At 45.6% G+C, this 13,424-nt stretch overlaps 1 protein-coding gene across 1 annotated transcript in view; it reads left to right on the top strand.

Moving 5' to 3' along the window:
• The window catches only part of Ica1 (islet cell autoantigen 1), a 107,381-nt gene extending 96,209 nt beyond the window's left edge, over nt 1–11,172 (top strand). The window contains exons 12-13 of the mRNA XM_055612921.1: nt 8,697–8,783; nt 10,910–11,172. Coding sequence (XP_055468896.1) covers nt 8,697–8,783; nt 10,910–11,031 — 209 coding nt within the window. The 3' untranslated portion in view covers nt 11,032–11,172. The remainder of the gene's footprint in view (nt 1–8,696; nt 8,784–10,909) is intronic.
• The last annotated feature ends 2,252 nt before the right edge of the window (nt 11,173–13,424 follow it).

Raw genomic sequence — 13,424 nt, 5'->3', positions numbered from 1 at the left:
CTTTGCATGAAAATGGCTACCAACCGAATGCCTAGAAGATTTGAAATATCAAGGAAAAAAATACCTATATGGTTGAAAAAAAAAAATCAGACCATTCGTTGTCCACCACAGCTCCAGAATCTCAGTGGGAGCAGCTTTCCTGCCACCCAATGCTACCCTGATTTACGGAACCTTCCGGACGCATGTGATATAGTTTCAGAACCAGAACAACTACTTGCAGGGGCTGAGTACTTCGTAGGCTTCCATCAGGATTCCTCTCATCCCCCAAATAAGAAAGGATGAATGTTAGCCTAAGATATTTTTTTTCACTGCATGGGTGAATAGAAAATCCATCTAACAAGCATGAGTAGTTGTATGTAAATAAGAGTTTAATAATGATTATTAAACCCTGGCCACTCATATTAAAATGGATTCCTCTGGTTAACCAGATCGTGTCAGTAGCTACTGAAATCATTAAGAAACTAAGCTTAAGCATGAGAGGTGAGGCTTGTTGGGCATGTTGGCTCCCTGGCAGTGTGTGGGAAAGAGTTGAGTCCAGCTTTATTTTGTATTTGCCCTCTTCTTCCTCCTACTTTAGCAGTGGTGACGCTCTCTAGCTTTCTGGGCTATTGGTCTAGGCTTCTTATCCCAGCAGCATCTTATCTGTGCGTTGGCTCCCATCTCTGAGAGGCCGAGGTATAAAATTAAGTAATTCTGTGAAGCTACCAGCCATAGACTATAAGATTACATCAGCCAGCGCTCAAGACGGCGCATGCTGAGTGCCTACAACTGCTCCCTCTGTTCCTCTGTCCACTTCTCCATTTAATCTGCTGCTCCCCAGGCAAGTCAACATCATCTACACTTCAGAGACTGGAAAACCAAGGAAGCAAGCAGTTTGTCGGCCTGAGGTCACACTCTTGGTAAGGGCAGCCAGACTTTGAACCTGAGCAGTCTGACTAAAGAGCCCATGCCAGGTCTTCTGTGACCTCTCAGTGCAATGTCTGAAAGCAAAGGTAGCTTCCCACAGGCCCTTCAGGCATCTGCTGCCTGCGGGGGCAGGGCTGGTAGTGATCAGCCTGGCTGTGGATTTCCTGGTTTCATACAGGAATGAAGACACCAGGGTGAATGGTGGAAGAGAAAAAAAAGGTCCAGAGTACAATATTTGAAATTAGGTCATCATAGAAGTCTTAAAAGATAATGCTTGAACAACAACAACAACAAAAATAAAATAAAATAAAACAAACAAACAAAAACACCATTGTCTGGCTTTCTTAAAGGGCTGAGATTCTGGGTCAGGAGGTCAGAGTACAGAGGTGGACAGAGGACCTCCAGTCATTAGCTATTCTCACACTTCCATTCTTTATCTTTCTCCATTTCTTTCTCCTCTTTCCTTTTCACTCTTCCTTATCTTTTTCTTCTTTATTCTCTTCAGTCTTTCATCTCCTAGAATCACTTCTCTCTGGCCTCTCTTCTCATTCTGTCCTCCAGCCCTCCAGGGGGATGACAAAAGGACTACTTCCTTTCTTCCTTCCTTCCTTCTTCCTTCCTTCCTTCCTTTCCTCCTTCCTTTCTTCCTTCTTTCCTTCCTTTCTTCCTTCTTTCCTTCCTTCCTTTCTTCCTAGTACAAGCTATAGGAGTTTACAACAAAAATTACATGTCTGATCGAATCGTTTAAAAATTTTAAAGCATGAAATTTAGCTAAGACTTCTCAGAGTTTCTCAAGTTGTTGGCCTGATTGTGGTATCCTAACTTGTGTTCTGTTGCAGCGATACAGACCATACTGGAAGGCTGCTCATAGGTGGAAGGTTTTATTTTATTTTATACTTCCACCTTACTGTCCATTATTGAGGAAAGATATGGCAGGAACTCAAGCAGGAACTTGGAGGCAGAACCATGAAGGAATGCTGCTTACTGGCTTGCTCTCCATGGCTTACTCAGCTTGCTTTCTTAAAGAACCCAGGGCCATCTGCCCTGATATGCTGCCACCCACAGTGGACTGGTCCCTTGCACATCAATCATTAATCAAGAAAATTTCCCCATAGGCATGCATGCTCACAGGTCACTCCTAAGATAGCAACTCCTCAGCTAAAGGCCCCTCTTCCTAGATGACTCCAACTTGTGCTAAGTTGACAAAAACTAACCAGCACATGTGGCAAGGAGACCTCCTGTACCCATGAAGTGATGAGAAAATTATGCCTTCCCGGGGCTTCTAAATATGAGTAGCCAGCCAGAGAGTGCTGACCCAGCAGACACAAAAGGAAGGCTTGGAAGCTTCATAGTCCGTGTCCTTTTCAATGTTAAAAAATTAATCTGAAGGCAGACTCTGACATGGGAAAAATAACCAGCTGCTCAAAAATAAATGCTTCAGGAGATCTTTCAGCGTGTAGGATTCTGCAAACTAAAGCTAGAACTCTTGCTCCAGACTCACAGAATCACAGAGCCATGTGTTCCTGCAGGGCATTCTTCATTTTGCCCAGTTCTCAGGCGCTGTTGCTCTCTGGGTGGGTTTTAGGTTTGGGTTATCTCAAAGAAGCCTCAGGCTGATTTCCTCTCCTTCTCTTCCTGCTTTAGCCTGGTGCCAGCTAACTAATATTTCCAGTTCTCTCTGGGAAAATGTCAAGGGGAAGAGAGCAGGGTGTATTTGTGGTGCTAACACAAGAGTGAGGACTCTGTTCGGGCCAAGAGGAATGTTTGCTCCCCTGCAGCAGGACTTTCTTAGGCTTGCTGGGTAGCATGTGCAAGGCAGAACTTGAAGAGCTGAAGGATTCAAATGCCTCTGGTCCTACATAGAAGGATCCTTCATGACTGACTCCTCTACCCACTCTGTAGATGAGGAAATCCAGGAACCTCAAAAGGTCATGTGCCTTGCCAAGTTCTTGCACTTCCCACCACTGTAGCGAGGGCTAAATTCTCGTCTTGGTTTACAAGGTTCTTTAGTATTAAGCCCTGGTTTCATGGCTGCCCACAACTCCCACACCTTTACTTAGCATGACTCAGTGACATAACTGTGCCAACCAACTAGTTTCTTTTTCTTTCTCTCTCTCTCTCTCTCTGTCTCTCTCTCTCTCTTTCTTTCTTTCTTTTTGAGACAGGCTTTCTCTGTGTAGTCTTGGCTGTTTTGGACTTGCTTTGTAGACCAGGCTGGCCTCGAACTCACAGAGTTCTGCCGGCCTCTGCCTCCCTGAGTGCTGGGATTACAGGCGTGCACCACCACACCCGGCTCGAGTTTCCTTTTTTAGATGGTGGTGTTGAGATATGGACCAAGCTGTCCTAGAACTTACTAGGTAGCCAAGGCTGGCCTCAAACTTTCAGTAATCCCCCTGTCTCAACCTCTCAAGTGCTGGGATTACAGACATGCACCACTATACCATGAATCATATACTCTATCCACCCACTAAACCTCTCTATGGAGCACCCAGATCTTTCCACCAACAAGACTTTGGCATGTTCCCCTTAGAGCATGCGGTTAACACCTACACATGCATAGTGCTATACTTGGCTGACTTCTAAGTCTCATTCTTGATGTCAGTTCATGCACACCCCAGCAATCTGCATTCGCTGTTTCTGCTCTACGTTCCCATTACACCCTGTACTTAAATCACCCTCTTACCTCACCTTATGGGAAAACTGATTTCATTTCTGTCTCTTCCTCAGGTTGTCATAGAAACAGGATCCACAATTGTGTTGCACACCATATTTTCAGATCATAGCTCAATGCCTAGAATTCAGTGGATGTTTAAAATATACTCATTTGAAGGATGGATAGATGGATGGGTGGGTGGATGGATAGTTGGATGGCAGGCAATACGAGTGAGAGCAACTGGCAAATGACATGACACTAGGTTAAAAGGCGACAGGCCTAAGATGCAAACTCCTTCAAATAACACTTTAGGGATTACTCCAAATATGTGCTGAGGAATTAAAGAAGAATCTGAAAGCAGCATAGTTTTATTAAGAGCCTTGCAGGTGTGCAACAGACCCAATAATGGGCACCATTGTTGTGGTGTTCCTCCTTTGTTTTCAATAGCTAGTTGTGCCTCCTTCCTCTCCCCCCCGGGCTGAGAGAGCAACCCTGCCTGGGCCTTTTGCTTTAAGTGGTGAGACACATTCACAGCAAAGCGTTCTGTGGTCCATGTGCTTTGGCTCTACTTGCTCCTCTCGCTGGGCAATGTTAGTTCTGGCTCATTGGTGTTTCCTCACGTGCATGCAAAGGGGGCAGGGCTGCTCTAGCAAATTTTTCTATGTGTTTTCTGCAAATGGGTAGCACATTGACATATCAAAGGAACCCAGAGCTGGAAGAGTTTGTTCCTGAGCTCCGAGTGGCCTCCGGCCTCCACCCTTCACTACCCCCTCTTAAGAGAATTTCTCTTGAGGTTGGGAGACGTCTTTCTAGCCACACCTATGTGTTAAAAATGCCTCTGCCAAGTCCCGCTGACTAGGGAACAGTTGATGGCAATTACTGGAATATTAGCCACACTAAGTTTTCTCTCAATAGCAATTTTTCCTGACAGAAGCCAAGACGTTCAAAGTCTGGTTGTTGTTCTATCCATAATTATTCTCATAGCGCCCTTCTCCTAAATGAGTTCCAGGGTGATATGAAGGAGGCCGAAATTGCCACTGAGCTGGGGATTTGTTCAATAGCTGGTTTCACATCAATGCCATTTCATCCCTTCAAGCTGGTAGATGGATTTTAAAATGGGAGTATCACTCGTATGTTACCATACAGCTGACATGTATCTTTGGTCCTATTCTTTGTTATCTTAGTAGTTTCATGCTATATGTGTACCATAACCAACCTGTTGCCTATGAGAAACATGTAAGTATTTACAGCCACTGTTACAAGTTTATAAAGTATTTTTCTATCTTGTTTTATATGTATGTTACATAACACTCAAAATAATTTTTTTTTTATTGAGTAAAGGGTACAAAATGCAAATCTACAATTATGATAACTGAAAATTGCCAAACTTTCGCAGTACTTTATTTTATGGGTGCCTTGTCTTTCCTTGGGCTTTTAGCTGACGAATGAATACATTAGACACCCCTGGGTTTTCGTTACATAGAATTTTACATAGCTTGAATTTTAATTCTTTGGTTCTTTGCTGTTTCTGTTGACCCATGATGTTATTTTAATAAATGTTATAATATCAACCTAAAAGAAAAAAGGGGAATGTGACCCTGTGCACTGGCTGTGAGTTGAGCATACCATGAGGAAGAGGAGTCAGGAAGCCCATATGTATGTAAAATTGCTGAGGAACACTATCCTAGTCCGCCATCTCAGCTTCCAAACAGGAGATGGCTTTGAGTTCTTCCTCCTTCGTGTTTGTGTCCTCTGCTGTGGGAAAGCCGCTCCTTGTGGATTCTCAGTGTTACCTGCAGCTGAGCCCCGAGTTGCAGAAGAATTCAGCTGGATGATGGTAGTAGGCTGGGGGTATAGTTCAGTGATGGAGCATTTGCCTAGCATGTCCAGTGCCCTGAGTGTGATCCCCAGGCGCCCCCCAAAGAAAATAAATACATTTTCCTTTATAAAGACATCTCGAATCGTCATCCGTTGACATGATATGTTTGAAAATTACAATGCTGAAGAGATGGGTTGCTCTTGCAGAGGATCCTAAGTTTGGTTCCCACCGCCCATGTTAAGTAGCTCCAAAGCACCTGTAACTCCAGTTCCAAGGGGATCTGATGCCCCTGGCATCATCGCCATCTACACTCACTTTCATATACCCACATACTTCACACGGTCATACACTTAATTAAACAGATCTTTTGTAACCGGGTGTGATGGCACACTTTAATTCTAACACTTAGGAGGCAGAGGCAGGCAGATCTCTGTGAGTTCGAGGCCATTCTGGTCTACAAATCAAGTTCAGGATAGCCAGGGCTCTGTTACACAGAGAAATCCTGTCTTGAGGAAGAACAAAAAACTTTTAAGTAAAAAGAAAATGCAGTTTATATTTCTGGTACTTTTTTTTTTTTTTTTTGGTTTGTTTGAGATAGGGTTTCACCGTATAGCCTTAGCTGTTTTGGACTTAGCTTTGTAGACCAGGCTAGCCTTGAACTCACATACATCTGCTTACCTCTGTCTCCCGAAGTACTGTGATTAAAGGCACACATCACCACGCCGGGCTTATATTTGTGGTACTTTAAAAATGTGACTTGATATACAAATTCTTTTGTAAGTTTTCAAATGGCTACATAAAAGGAGGTAGGCTCTGCTTTAGAGTGCTCCCTGCTGCCTTGAGGAATATAACCCATTCTGTACTCTGAAAAACACAGTGAGTTGAGTGCATGTTTTCACTCCGGCGTTCTTGATAGCTGTGCCTGGAAGTGGATGCCATGCATGGCTTTGAAGCAGGAAGCATTTTCTTGTTTAGTTCCTATTATCAAGTCTCGAATGGGGGTGAGAGAAGCATCCGTTCCTATGTGCTCTCCTCACACAGTTTCCCCCGAGTCAATTCAGCTTCTCTCTGGAAGTCAGACCTCCACAAAGTCAGTCCAAGAACACAGAGAGCCCCAGGAGCCTAAAGATGCAGTTTCTCGTGGCTGCTTAGGCAGAGGACGTCCCAGAGTGGGCCCCTCTTTTTGCTTTGGCACCATTGACCTCCAAACGGACATCTGGATCCAGCCAGCCAACAGGCCCTCCAAGGCACTGTTGCCTAAATTTACACTGGCCTCTGTTAGCATCTCTTACAGATGAAGGGGGTTCACCATCTCTAACTGGATTACACCAGGTGTGAGTCAGGCGACAGGCCGCAGGGTTGGAGGGTGCTGGTGGGCAGGTGTGGGGACAAGGAAGCACTGCAAAGAATACAGTGACCGTTACCAAGTTAGCTTTGACACCTCTCGGCTTGTCCTGTAACTGGAACTATTGGGCAGACATTTGCACCATAACTTTCTCTTTCCACATTTACTGCTTTTATGTGATTTGGGTCTCCAAGGAAAGTGGTTAAGGGCCAGTTTTCTAGGAACTTGGGAGGTTTTGTTATTCCTGGATCACACCAAATACTGGTCATTTAAAATTGCTTTATTGAAGTATAATTTACATGCTATAAAATTCACTCTCTGTAAGGGAACAGGTCAAGGATTTCTCGTAAATACATATAGTGAAGTTTGAGTTCCAGCATCCCAGAAAGCTCCCTTGACACCTGAAGCTTCTGGCTGCTTATGAATCATGCTGACTGTGTTTAAGTACCATTCCAACGAACAGTAATGCCATTGAATATCCTTTCTGTTTTCCATTGTTCTATACCAAGGAAATAGGTCACAGGCCATCTGTTTCATTGCTTGTTAGTCTTCATCATTAAGTGTATACTTCCCATCAAAAAATGAAGTACATCTTGCCAGTGAGTAGGAGACTATATGGTTGCCAACTACAATGTTACCATCTTTTAAGATAATGCACCAAGAGTATGCTTCTTGCCACTTATGGGGGTGGGAGGGTTGTAATAGTTTGTCTTATTTCAAGAGTCCTATGTCCAAATGCCCACTGTGTGCCAGTCACACTGTCCTAAAAAAAAGGAAACAATACATGACCCAAGTCTTCAACGGTTCATGGCTCCTGAACTCAACAAAAATACAAACTATTAAAATTAGTGTAATTCTGTCATTGAGTCCACTGGAATGTGTAGACGTTAGAATAGCTGGCTAAACAAATGGTGTTCAATTGTGTAATTTTTGTAGCGTACATGGTGTGACATTCTTCCTCAAGAAACTGTATCCCCTGACCCTTCTGAACTCTGCAATCCAAACATGGTCTCTCTTGAGGACTTTGCTGGAGACTAAGTTATTGCTTACCAAGAAATACAGAACAGTGTAAGCAAGACCATCTCGGTCAAAAGGACAGAGCTTTGGGCACAGTGATCCCCGTAGTGATGCCCTGTGTGACAGTCACCATTTTAATGTGAGAATCAGCACTGGGCTTAATCAGCAAACAGCTACCCATTAAGTGTTCTGACAGAAAACGCCTACACCTCTTTCAGAAGACACACAAAGAACTAAAGCAGAGGGTCAAAGATGTATTCAGTAAATTTCCAAATGAAGGATGAGCCACGCCACAATATCCAGGACAAAACAGTAAATGTCGTAGGGGATGGAGCTTGCTTTCCTAAAACAAGACTGCTGAAGGCCTCTGACCGTGCTCTGCAGGCAGGGCACAAAGCTGTGACAGAATGTGGGCTCACACAAGCCAAATGCCATGGTAAGGTATGCATAAAGTGAACACTACCGCTGCTCTCCCCGCCCATCTTTTGGGATGGGCTGTTGTTTCTTTAACTATTAACTCAACTTCTCGACATACAGGGAATAGACGCACAAGACCGTCTTGGTAGAGATTGTGGTTACTAGTTCTACTGTGTTACCACTATTTGGTTTTAGGCCTTCCTCATTTGTGACAGGAAACCATAGCTCTTGATTTCCTCATGGATTTTGGTGTGGTTGTGAAGTCACCACACTCTGAAAGAAAATGGGTATAAAACATAAAAGGCAAAATCTTGGCTGCTTTTCAAAACCCATTGTCTTCCCATGTATTTCATTGGAAAGGATTCAATGCTTCTCTTCCCTCAGATTTTTCCAGGTCTGAGGAAGATAAGAGAAAGGTCTTGTCACACCATCTTCTGCAGGAAGCCTTCATGGGTGGGAACCATATTATGTCCCCAGCAGCTGGCCAGGTGGTGTGACTGTTCTTATTAGATCTAATATCCTTTGGTTTTGAATATTAGGCTGGCCAGAGAACAATGTCAGTCCTCCTCCTCCATGGCCTGTACCAAAGATGAGCAATTCAAATGGCAACAGCTCTGCACCAAAAGGTAATGCAGCCTTACCCTCCGCCACCACAGCTGCCTCCCTTTGCAGTGGCCTATCACTCTTCCTCTGTTTCTTTACTAGTTTTCCATTTGCACATCTAGAGCTCAGTGCAGGCCTGTGGGAGGAGGAGTTATGCAGGACCCTAGAAATTACATTCTGCCCCCCCCTTTTTTCCTGGCTTACTGTCCTAATTCATCATTCCACTCATCAGATTCATCTGAGGGTTCATCCAATATGTACATCTCCATGAGATCCTTGAGATGATCAGCTGAAAATATCAAAGTAGGAAAGGCCACTGTGGTTTGTTGTCTCTAAAGATACCAAAAATAACTTTGCTTACCACATAAGGCATGGAGTTAAGCGAGCCTCTGGAAGGGTGGGACTTCTTAGCTGTCAAAAGAGGTCCTTTCAAGCCTGGGAGATCTGTTCTGTTTTGGGACAGGCCCCTGAAGTGAGCATCTGCTGGACAGGAGGTGTCATGTGTATTCACAGCTTTTATCTCTGTGGCTTTGGTCATCACCCCTCTCCCTTTGACCACGGGACATTAGAGGAAACGTCTGTCCCATTAGCATCATAAGGTGTTCCTATGATGTTCTTTTAAGTGCTGTGCAAATAATTTGCACCTGCTTTTTACTCCTAGTGGAGACCTGGGGGATCTGAGGGTCGGTCTCCTCAAAGTGCAGTCAGCTGGCTTTGTTCCTAACTGCAATGCTGTGATCACTCACCGGGGACCTTCTCAGACCCCCGCAAGAGGTTGGGAGGAAGGGGAAGAAAGTGTGTTGCGTATTTTCAGTGGAGATATCTTTTAAGATATCTTTTATATTTTCTATCAAGGACTGAGATAGACTAATGCATCTCTATCAGTCTTAGCCCGTACATTATCCTCATATGACCTCCAACATGATGACGAGGTTCTCTCCTGTCTCAGTTTGTCACTGACATAAGCTGGGGTTGGGGAGGGCTAACCACATAGAATTCAATTAAGGTTATATGGAGTAATAACCTATTCCATTACTATGCAGAGAACTGTTCAGACTTCTCTACCTTGCCATTACCAGCTGTTCTGTGTGTACTAGTTGCATCTCATATATGATGACATAATTAATACATGCATTGATTCTGTCATTGCAAAGTGATGTACCCATTGGGTATTATGATGAGAAAGAGGGAGGTGAAGCTAAGGTAGAAGGTGCTTCGCTCACTATCTTAACAGTTCGGTGCCATTTTGATGATGGATCAAAGACGGCTCATGTGATCCTAATCCCATTCTATCCCTTCACTCTAGCCATTTTTTAGACTTTTCAGCCAGATGGCAAGCACATTCCTGGCTGCGCCCTGCTAGACGGGTACCCTATTAGAGAGACATTTATTCATGCCTCTGACACCTCCACCTGTTGGAAAGGGAAGAAAGCCTGGTTTCTCCAGCCAGTGAAGTAGATAGTCACGTGGAATGATTTATCTGAAAGAGTCCCAGCTTGTTTATAAATGGCTTGCATGAGGCACTCTTTTGAAAATTCTCTCCTCATCTGGAAGACACTTTGGCTGTCTAATCATGGTTTCTGGGAAGTTAGGGAAGGTGATTTGGTGAAAGAGCAGTTGAGTGAAGGGCTCCAGCGAGGCTGAATGGAGGAATTTCAAACCCTTGAAGGGAAGGGCAGGCATGTCAAGGGCCTTTTGCCTTTGACAGGAAAAGGTGAAAAAGGCAATGACCATAATGGCAGAGAGGCTGGGCGTGAGTATGACGGCCTCTGGGTCCATGCCTTTGAAGGACGAAAAGAGAAACACCAGATTGCTCCTGACCCAGAGGATTTAAAGGGTGCTCTCCGAAAGTACCTTGCTTCCTCAGCCATTCAGTCTGATTTCTGAAATAGCTGTGCTGTTTCCTGGCTGAGGCGGAGAGACAGGGTGTGGGGCTTTGAGCAGGTCTGTGAGCTGTGGAGGTGCAGATGGTGGCTAGTTAACTGAGCCTCTGGTCACAGTTTGAGTGCTAGCCAGACCTTCAGGGCACATGAAATTCCCTTACAGTTAGAGCCCAGGGGTCATGGGATTTGTCCCTTCTAAGACCTGTCTGAGTCCAGCATGGCAGAGGTGGTCATTGCTTTGTTTATGTTCCTTTTTCTTTCCCCAGAGCCTGCCAAGGCTGCCTCAGACCTGACTGCCTGGTTCAGCCTCTTTGCTGACCTCGACCCCTTATCAAATCCTGACGCTATTGGGAAAACCGATAAAGAACATGAATTGCTCAATGCATGAGTCTGCGACCTTCAACAGGGAGCCCCCGGGCCACTCCACAGCGCCTCATCCAGGGCTCACAGAAGGCTAACATGCTCAGTATGCTGTTTTAATATTTACGTGCCATTTTAATAAAATGAGAGGGTCACGGCCCCGTTTCTATTGCTTCCGTTATTTACTCTTACTTGGTTTGTATGTGCTCCGTGTGTCTGGAACAACAGAGGAGGGGTACACAGGAGCGGTTAGCAGGTCACTTGCTCGCTCTTGCTGACATCCCTTCGGGACCATCACTGTGTCAGGACACCACAGTGTGAAATCCAAGTCTGAATGACACAGCTGAATGTGGATTTACATAATTTGTGCTCGGGGACACCAGAAGGCCAACAGACTTTTTTGTCCCCGTGTCCCTCCGAAGAGGCTTCAGGAAGAGCCCTTGATCCTGCCATACCCCCTTCCACTGAGCTCTGGGTGAAGATCTAGACAACCAAAGACACTGTCTCCCGCTACACTCGACTGTGGCCATACGCCACATGCATGGACCTTTCTATTGAAAGCAGCCATGTTTGCACATCTCCTTTCGTCCTCTTTGTGTCTGAATTCAAAAGCATGCATTCCAGGAACCTCAGCGATTTATTTTTGACAGATTTAAACATTAAACAGAAAACAACATTTGATTTAGAAATTCAACTCGTGGATCCTGTATGGAGCCCCAGTTGTGCTAGGAAAGGCATTGTGGGAGGTGGGATAGAGGAGGAAGGTGAGGTCCCCATGCAGTTCTGAAGCCATTGACTAGACCTGTGCATTCCCAAACAAGGCAGCCGGGTATGTGGGCTGCAAGGGACTTTTGTAGGATCAGGAGACAGTGGTAATGACAGATTCACATGTCAGAAACTGTCAATATCATAGACCCTAGAGCTGGCACCTCCCCTCCTATGTCATAAGTAGCCTGCTAAAGGGCCCTACACAGTCCCTGAAGTTCATGTAGACCATGTCTTTTCACGTGAAGTTCTGTGTGAGGGTAGAATCAGTGATGATCCAGGGAGAAGGTTCTCTGTGCTAGGCCAGGCCAGTGGCCTTTTCTGGGCTTCTGTAACCCATCTCAGAGAAGGCCTCTGGACTACCCTCAGAAACGCAGGAGCACCTCATGGAAGGGCCTGAGCACGGCTCTAAAAACTCTGGGGGCTGGAGACACAGACTGTTACAGATACCTTCCTGGTGCAGAAAAGATAAAGATGTGGGAGCCAGCTGGGGGCTTAGCATGGGCAGCTTTCCCTGTGCTTGGTAGATTTGCTGCCCTGTGCTGTCAGGGTTGTCATTAGCAGAATCTTCTCTTGCAGCTTTCTGAGCTCTGCATTAAGACACCTTGAGGTTGTCCTGATACGGAATCTGAAGCCAGCCTCACACTCCTCTGAACAGAGGTGTTCTTGCCATCCCCCTAATGCACCATCCCAGAACCTGTTTACTACGTGAGACACCATGACTACCCTACTCGGTCCCCAAAAGCTTCCTCAGAGCCCACCTCCAGTCGCTAGAATGCCTGTAGGTGCACCTTCAATTCTCCAAGGATGAACGTACTGTCTCCCTGGGAGTTTGACTCCTGGCCTGCCTCTGCCTCTCTCCTCCAGCCCTGTGGTACCCTACCTAGCCTGGTCAGGCATGCGCCTCTACCGTTACCATTAGATGCTGCCGTCCTAGAGAACACGACCCCATTTTCAAAGTCTGCCTCTGAACAACCTGCATCCTAGAGTCACCTTGGGAACGATGGATTAATGATTGCCAGATCAAGCGGCTTTCCAAGGAATGAGGACTAAGGGTCCTAGTTTCATCCCGGGGTCATGAAAACCCCAGAAGTCACAACAGGAATCTGAATCTGAAGGGCCAGTCTGGCTTCCTCTAGGTGGTCAGAGAAAGAAGGCGGTTGGAGGGCAAGCAGGGTGGAGCTCTTCTGTTTTGAATGGGTTAAACAGTAGGAGGCTGCACCTTGACACTTATCAGTGAGTGGAGAAAAGAGGATCATGGTTGGATAAGCTCTGCTACAGGAAAAGGGAAGTGTTGCTTGTGGAGTCATTTTCACCCCGAATCTTCTCTATATTTCTTGAGAAAAAAAAAGAAAGAAAAGAAAAGAAAAAAGACTGTTTCCTTTCCTATCTGCAGTCCACTTAGGAAGCCTCTTGATCCCCTTTGAGAGTCGTGTTTTGATCCTGCAACATAAAGCCCCGTGACCACCTCTCCTGTGTGAGGAGAAGCAGCTGCTGCCTGGTTCCCTTGTAAGTGCCCTGTGCACCCGCCTGGCCAAGGCGCTTCCTCTGGGACCCACCTGGTGTGGGCTCCCCAACTGCCTACCACCTGGTGTGGGCGCCCCAACTGCCTACACCAGTCCTGTCTCGGAGTCAAAGTGCCTTCGCCCTCTCCCT

This window comes from Psammomys obesus, unplaced genomic scaffold (assembly GCF_907164565.1).
Source record: "Psammomys obesus unplaced genomic scaffold, mPsaObe1.curated_primary_1811, whole genome shotgun sequence".
Lineage (NCBI taxonomy): Eukaryota > Metazoa > Chordata > Mammalia > Rodentia > Muridae > Psammomys > Psammomys obesus.
Note: the sequence above shows the minus strand (reverse complement) of the source record. Positions and strands in the feature narration are given on the sequence as shown.